The sequence below is a fragment of the Diorhabda carinulata genome, chromosome 2 (genome assembly GCF_026250575.1).
Source record: "Diorhabda carinulata isolate Delta chromosome 2, icDioCari1.1, whole genome shotgun sequence".
In the NCBI taxonomy this organism is placed as follows: Eukaryota; Metazoa; Arthropoda; class Insecta; order Coleoptera; family Chrysomelidae; genus Diorhabda; species Diorhabda carinulata.
In genome coordinates this window covers 32416217-32424870 of record NC_079461.1, presented here as the reverse complement: position 1 = coordinate 32424870, position 8654 = coordinate 32416217, and the positions used below count along the sequence as shown (strand labels likewise).

Here is an 8654-nt window from a genome sequence, read left to right as displayed (position 1 = left end):
ATGAATCTCAAGTTTTGTCGCAAATTAAATTTCTGATGCCTTGTATTATTTTGCTTTTCTTTAAAATTAGCCTTCGCAGTCGTGTACTTTCTATAAGTAATAATCGTTTGAATACCAAATTTATTACATCCTTTTGGTTAGAAATCTAGAAAATATCTAAAACGACGCTTAACCAATTTGAACAGGACAACGCGCGCGATGACATCGCAAAAGCGGCATCGCTCGACGCTCATCGCTTAAAAATTAAAAAAATGAACTTGAACTTTATTATGAGTTACCCTACTGATTTTTTGTAAACCAGCTTGTCAACTACTTACTTACATTAATAATTGTGTCAAAATACTACCAAAGAAAACACCCTGAATTTTCTAATTAATCAACCTCACTACATTCCCTTAATCTTGATAAAACTTCCTTATTAATAATTATGATATTAACAACGCCGCATCGATTTTAAGGTACAAGAAAAAAGTTAATTTACTTTTTTATCAATATAATGTCGAGGCGTATTTTCGCGACCACCTCCCGCCAGTAACAAATAATGAAGATATCGACCCAGAAACAAGACTTAAAAGGCGTATCTTGAAAGTTATCATGGTGACAGAGGTACGTAGAATAGACGACCACTTTAAGTATCACCTCTAGTTAGGTATATGGTACAAAAGGCTTTCAGTTATACGTCATGTATCAAACTGACATTGACTCCACCTTCCGATGCGCGTCAACCCCTCCACTCGGTAGCGTATTGGCGAGCGCCCGGCCCAGTCTCCGTGGTAACAGCCTAACAGGGGCCAATAGCCGATGTAGGTCTGCACACAAACTCAGTCTGATTGTAACATCTATGCAAACAGTTTCTGAAGTCTTTTGTTGATGGTTACCTGAGTTTATTGTATGAACACGTTTTTTCGTTCCTATTCCGATAGTGATGATTAGTGTGTGAAGCTGGCAACCCATATGGCATTGGGGTTGAGTGCCGGGCTCAGCGGGCCTGGATCGGGAGGTCATTCAGAAACTTCTTCTTCTCCAGGTATTAGTGTTCCCATACCGGTTGTACCCGCTCCTATAATACCCAATCCGATGTTCGCTTTGCCTACTTTAAATTTTACGGTATCTCAAGTAGCCGCCGTATGTGAAACTTTGGAAGAAAGTGGTGATATAGAAAGACTCGCGAGATTTTTGTGGTCGCTTCCAGTAGCCCACCCCAATATTAGTGAACTTAATAAAAACGAAGCTGTGCTACGGGCCAGAGCCATCGTGTCCTTTCACAGTGGAAATTTTCGAGAACTTTATACCATATTAGAATCCCATAAATTTACCAAAGGTTCTCATATGAAACTTCAAGCCATGTGGTTGGAGGCGCATTACCAAGAAGCGGAAAAATTGCGTGGTAGAGCTTTAGGACCGGTTGATAAATATCGTGTGCGTAAAAAATTTCCCTTGCCGCGTACTATTTGGGACGGAGAACAAAAAACTCATTGTTTCAAAGAACGGACTAGAAGTTTGTTGCGCGAATGGTATTTACAGGATCCTTATCCTAATCCTACGAAAAAGAGAGAACTGGCTCAAGCTACCGGTCTCACACCCACTCAAGTTGGTAATTGGTTTAAAAATAGGAGGCAAAGAGATAGAGCTGCAGCGGCTAAAAACAGGTCAGGAACATTCTTCAAAGAAATATTTTTCCCAGTAAAGCATGATAAATACTTTTATCTTTAGTCAATTATTTTATAAACATTTCTGAAGTATTAAAATAGCTACAAGATAATGTCAGAATTGGAAATAATGAAAAAAATAACTTTAGAATTACTAGATCATATGCAAAACTCTTTGGGTATATTTGCAACAATACTTTTGACATGAAAACTAAAGTTTTTCCCGTTTTGCGATTTTCTCCGTATTCGTACACATTCGTCATAGTTTCAACTTTAGTTGTTAACTTTTATGGACATTTTTTTCACCCACTAATTGACCCTAATGGGGTGAAAGAAATAATAAAAATAATTTTGTCAAAAGTAATGTTTAATTGACGATTTTGTTCTTGAAGAAACTTGTTTAACCTAATGGTGAATTTAAAAAACAGAACAAATAGATTAAAATGGAAAGCGACGGATTTTAGTGGGAGCAAAAATCAAAAATGATTTTTAGTTTTATCTTTCTCTTACTAAATTTCCTTCTATTAAATAGTAATTATCTCCCAAGGTAGTAAGTCGAGGTATTACTACACTGTTTTCCGCGAGTTTTATAGCATTTTATTTTTCAAACAAAGAGTTTTCAAAATCTAAATAACATAAAATGAAATGCGTATTTCAAAGGCGCGGTTTCAACTTCTCAGTTTTGGGGGCACGAATTAAAATAAATCAATAAAAAATAAAGAAAAGAAAAAGTAAAACTGTGATCAGAATTTTCTATAAGCGACTTCTTAGTTGTCCTTCTTTAATTTCGTCATTTAACTCAAACTTCTTTGTTGTTTTCCTAATATTTTTACTGAAAGTAAGACAGTTTGTGGGGCCATGATCCCTCCTTGGAATCGCGCCTTGTTTGTCAAATGTAAAACATTTAAGTCTATTTGTAATCTGTTGCTGGTGGTTGGCTGGTGCTCTTATTGAAATTAGAGCACATCCTGAAGAACTGGAACTATTTTCTAGGTCTACATTCCATAGAAAAAATGTTCGTCGTGAAATGTTTACTTTCAAGAAATAGCTTGAACGAATAAAGCTTCAACTTTGTGATCTGAATCTTTGATTTTTTCCAATATTTCTACTCTCTGTTTCCCATACAGCTTTAACTGATCCCTAGTGAAAAATCGTCTAAATAATGAAATATGTATCTCACTTAATAATTTTATACGCCATCAGTTTTTTTTAGTGATTTCGCTAATGCCTTCGATTGTGTTGATAATGATTAAAAAACTAGATGTTCGAGGTGTTCCTTCAAAAATGGTTTGTATCTTACTTTGAATGTAGGAAACGACTGGTACGAAATAATGGTAAAGTTTCGAGTAATTTACCAATTAGCAGTGGTGTATCTCAGGGTTCAGTTTGGGGATGATGCCAGGGTAACCTGGAGAGATCCAGATATACAATTTTTACACTCTACCATGGACAAAGATCTCATTGCTGTCAAGTTCTGGTCTGACGCGAACGAACTCTGTTTAAACTCTGAGTGTTTTCCTAAAAAGGAGTCTTAAAATCTCTAAAACTCAACAATCGGTACACCTGAATGGTCTGTGAATGTAGGGACTTTTTCTTTTCTTGCTCTGCCATTAAAATTGTATCTAAACAACTTACTACTCGTTCGCTATGGTTTGGTCTGATCTGGTGGTCTTGTAGTTAGGGTTTGAGTAGTAGGACGCATTCCGAATTCTGGTATACCCTGGGCGAAATTTCTTTGGAGCCCATTAACTGCTATCCGAATTTATACGTGAAAATGCAAAAGATATAATGAAGTAACACTTTTTTAAAATAATCAACTCTTCTATTAAGTTTTCAAAGTCGATGTTTTCAGCAATTTCAACAAAGTTGCCCAACGCGAGTTTTATATTCCAAAAGAATCTTGTTTCAATTTCATTCAAATGGAAAAATGGAAATTTGCGATTCGGCATCTTTTAAAATCGATTTTTACAGTTCTAATTTACACGATAATTTTTTGTAATGTCCAATAACAATTTCGTTATAATAATGAAAACAAAAATTCATCAATTTTTTGAAACAATCTTGTGTTTATCTGTAGTCGTGGATTGACAAAGTTGCCCAACGCGAGTTACATAATTTTATATTCCAAAAGAATCTTGTTTCAATTTCATTCAAATGGAAAAATGGAAATTTGCGATTCGGCATCTTTTAAAATTGATTTTTTCAATTCTAATTTACACGATAATTTTTTGTAATGTCCAATAACAATTTTGTTACAATAATGAAAACAAAAATTCATCAATTTTTTGAAACAATCTTGTGTTTATCTGTAGTCACGTTTACTTTCCAGATATATTCAAATTCATGTGAAATTTCTCTTTTAATATCTATACAAAACGTTCTAAAATAGGGACCTTTTTTATAGTACCATCTAATGGAATGAATTTTATTCCAGTTAACGTTTTAGATGGAATTGTATTCCTTTATCGCTTCAAAAGTTTTCATTTCATATTTGGAGACTTAGAAACTATATTCCGATTAGTACAGTTGAAATCAACACTTTTATTAAGAATTATAATTGAAAATACAATTCTTTGTATTATTAAAAGCTAGGTTATGGTTTCCAAAAAGAAGTTAAAAAAAATAACCAGTTAGATAACGATCCAAACATCATAGTTCAATTTATGGTTGAAATTTAGAAACAGGACAAAAGCTTGGTAACAGCAACCGAAGAAACTATTTTTCCTTATGATTTGACACAAACCTGAAAGCGGTGTTTTTCCAGCACATCTAACTGTGTTTCGCAAACAAAAACATTGAATATCCTGTTAGTTTTAGGTAATTCTTCTTGATCTTGTCTTTTACCGATATATAACACAGTTATAAAAGTTAGACAGATGATCCATATAATACAGTTCTTCTTTTTTACTTTATTTTGACTATTACCTTTATGAATACGCAGCCATTTAATATTCTGAAAGTATCTATGTTGTATTACCTATTGAAGAAAATATTAAAGCAAGTAGTGAAGTTGGCAGTGATTAGTCTCAATTTCTGAGAAGAAACAATTGAGACCCTGTATGTATATACCAAATATTTTTTATATTCATTTGGAATATCTACCGGAAATAGGCCATTAATGAATAAATTATTTAAATATATTGCTGGTATTAATGAATTTACTCCCAGAAACAACATAAATTAAAAACCTATTAATCTACTCATTTCGATCCAATTATTCGAAAAATTTTGAAGTGAAGTGAAGTGAAAAATTCATTATGTTTTAACCGAGAATGATTTTTTAATTGGATGTTGCATATTGAACACACTGTTCACAACTACACTGTCTGAAGCACGTTTCGATAACTAAGCTATCGTCTTCAGAGTCTCAGTTAAACTCAGTTTACCGTCAGACAGTGTACTTGTGAGCGTTGGTGTAGTGCTATAAATAAATAGTGTGTTCAGAAAGAATGTCACCAACGATTCCAGAAATGCCAACTTAGTTTTATACTTAGAAAGAATAATATATAGATTTCGATTTTGTTATTTGTTCGACATCTAAATATACTCCTGTAGACGCCTAGGGAATCGACAAATAGAATGTCTGCTAGTAGCACTTCGTTTAAAGTAACTTCGTGGATTAACTACGCTAGAATCTGTGCAGACTTCTTCCCATCCTCCACGTGTTCGACAACCAAAAAACCAAAGTTTTTTGAAAAAATTTCATTGTTCAATGTAAAATATATGGACCAGTGATTCTTTGGTATTTTTCATGTAGCCACGGTACAACCCGAATCCTAATGGCCAAGAAAACATTTTGATACGAACGTGACATCATTTGCGAGGCATGTCAAATTTGAGCCGACGATTCAGCTCTATTATGAGTTATTCTAATCAAGTATCTACTGATTTTATTTATCTTTGGATCGATATGTATCTTATCAATAATTCCTGTAGACCAGTAGTCGATTTACCTGACACGAGATGTAGGTACCTCTTCTGTCATTTCGACAACAAATATCAAGAACATTAATAACCCAAGGTTTGATATACGGTCCACGATCGAAACTACCGGGGTTTTCTTAATAATAGTTAACGCCTATAGTTGTTATTATATCTTGATAGTCAATTGATCAATGGTATAATTTTCGTACCGACTCGAGAAACTACTTGATTTAGTACCGTTGTTAGTATTAATTATATCTTACCGTCGTGTTTACAGTTAGAAATACATAAGATCGCATATCTCGAAGTTGAGAAGATGAATGCTTGAAAATGATTGGGTTTTGTATCTTTAACGGGAACAATGATAGGAGAAACTATGTTTTACTGTCATTCACACAAAGTGTATCTTATTTTAAGAGGTTTGTTTATTATCTAAAACTGCCGTATACTACTTAGAAATTAGATAAATCATGTAAAACTAATACTGTCATTACCTAAGTTGATACTTCTTGGTATAAACAATCTGTAGACGAAATCATCTATTATTTTCATACGTGATGGTAATATAAAGATACTTATGCACTTCTATTAATTTATAAATTAATTATTCAATTGATTTTCAGCAGTTAATAGTATTGGGGGACTAGGAAGTAATGTCGTTTCTGCGCATGTAGATGTTTGAATGTCATTTGTCATCTCATTGTGTACTTCAAAGTCGTGTCAAAGACATTTTGAGGTTATCCACGTTTGAATAAATAATTATTAGACATTTTTTTTTGAAATAGCTAATCAAATACCAGAAGAGCGTTAATTTTATCCAAATACTTTAGGCCAACAAAATTAGACAACAACATAAAGGTAGAAATGGAAGAAAATTCATGTTAGATAATCCAGTCCAGTTCAGGTTAGACCTTCAACTAAGACAATTTGTAGCAGCTTAAAGAATAAGCAGAGCAGGTGTATATAAATTGTACGAAGAGAACAAAGTCAACCATACAGAATCGTTTTTTGATCGCTTGATCACTGGAGAAAAAAAAAGGGTTCTACAAACAGCAATTACTCTCTCCATTAATCAATCAATGTTGCCACAACTTCGAGCTATTCTCCTTAATGAATTAAACAGTCTTAGGATTGTTTTCTACCCAAAAAACCTCATAAAGGCTGCAATATTTGATACGGGTAATTTTGGCGATCAATGCAAATCATCAAAACAAAAATTAAGCGACCAGAAAATGTTTCCTTCAGAATATCGATTATGGTTTGAGGAATGTGCGCTATTGCACCTTCTTGTTGTATCCATATGTTATTCAGTCTTCCGATGATTTCTTCGGCGTAATCAGCAAACCACGTGATGACTTTGAGCGGTTTCTTCATTGAAAAATCATCCACCCTTTCGTTGAGATTCAGGATGGATTGAAGATTGCTTGCAAACGTTGGGCGGTAAACAGCTAACAGCTGATGTACTGTTTTTACTTTGTGAGGTAATATCTCCAAATCTTCCACTAAAATGCTGCGTTTAGCTAATGATCAATTGCGTGACACGTCGTCTGGTCGATAATGCGAGCTTATCTTCGATATTTTGTGCAATAGCAGCGATTTTTTCAGTAAAACGGCTGCTCCGGAGCCGTCTAATCTTTAGAGAAGACCTTGTGTCGTTCTTGTCTTTTCAAGGCGAGTAGCCAAACGCCGCGGTGTTTCTCCAGTTAGTGTCGGAATTAGCGCTAAATTTGCGCTAATACAACCTACGAATTCTTGAAAAAAAAATTGTTAAAAATTGTCGAAATGTATTCTGCGTTTGTTTACTTCACAAACGTCAAGACGGAATTGACATTTAAGGCCATCTTCAAGAGTTTAGGCCGTTTCATAAACTTGACTTTCCGTTTGCTGTTACACAAAATTAAAAACATTGAAATGCATAAGATCATTCGTAGTTGCCGATCAGTCTACTGTTGGTGACTTTCAATATAAACGAATTTTATCTTTGTCTCATCGTAGAAACTTTCGTAGCAATAGAAAAGAGCCAATCACATCCGTTTGGTTTACCACGTGATTTTGACGTATGACGTTAGAACGTGATGTTGGAGATATTTCTCTTTCTGTTTGTTTGTCTATGGTGGTATTTTGGCTTTACTTGTTTTCTCTTATTTTTCGTAATATCGACCATAAATTCCGGATTATAAACAAAAATAACACGTAAACAATAAACAGTATATAGGTAAAAAACAAAATTGTTAACGGCAGCAACGTCAAGTTTATGAAGAGGGGCAGGAATTTGCTATGAACTTCAAACGGCAAACGTCACCCGCGAACGGCAACTGCAAACGGAAAGTCAAATTATGAATCGGCCTTTATAGGTTTTTCAAATTTGCCAGAATAGTTGATAGCTTTACATAAATGTTCCTTTTTCCGTTAGTTATCAGAATTAAAAGTTGAATTCTATTGAAGCAGAATGGAAATTTCCTATAATTAATTATAGACTTCTAGCCTAAGGTTTCGAATAAGAATTTTTTGCATAACCTCATGCACTGGGGTCGTGTAGATAATAAAATGTGTAACAACGAATTTTTGAGGAAAAAATATTGATTTATGGGTGATTTTCGTAATAATAAGAGAACCTATCGGTATATGGAAATATCATTTACTATTTTATCGGTTAATAATTTATTTTTGAAAAGTATACTCGGAATACTTTGGAAAATTTAGACTATGACGGGCGATATTATAAGTAATAATTTAATGTAAACTACGATGACTTTAAAATTCAGATTGTTTTAACATTGGACGCAGCTAATCTATATATGGAAATATTTATTTTTAATAATAATAATGGAAATATAAATTTAATGACCAGTTATACGATATTCAGTTTTGAGAATTTTCCTAAATGTGACAAACTATTAGAAGTTGAAACGTTTTATCATTGGAAAAACGTCAAGAATAAAATGATCCTTTGAATTTTTTGCATTATCATAGTTATTTGTATGCCAAGGATTGAAAGTGATACTGTGTTGGACGAGTAGTATTTTAGCCGCGGCTTACACAACATTTTTTAAACGACGCATACGAATGTAACAAGAATTC

At 33.7% G+C, this 8654-nt stretch overlaps 1 protein-coding gene across 2 annotated transcripts in view; it reads left to right on the top strand.

The window, feature by feature from the left end:
- The first annotated feature begins 823 nt into the window (after positions 1-823).
- The window catches only part of LOC130903578 (homeobox protein SIX3), an 80839-nt gene continuing 73008 nt past the window's right edge, over positions 824-8654 (top strand). For both annotated transcript variants that reach the window (XM_057815766.1, XM_057815764.1), the window contains exon 1: positions 824-1649. In XM_057815766.1, coding sequence (XP_057671749.1) covers positions 955-1649 — 695 coding nt within the window. In that variant the 5' untranslated portion in view covers positions 824-954. The remainder of the gene's footprint in view (positions 1650-8654) is intronic.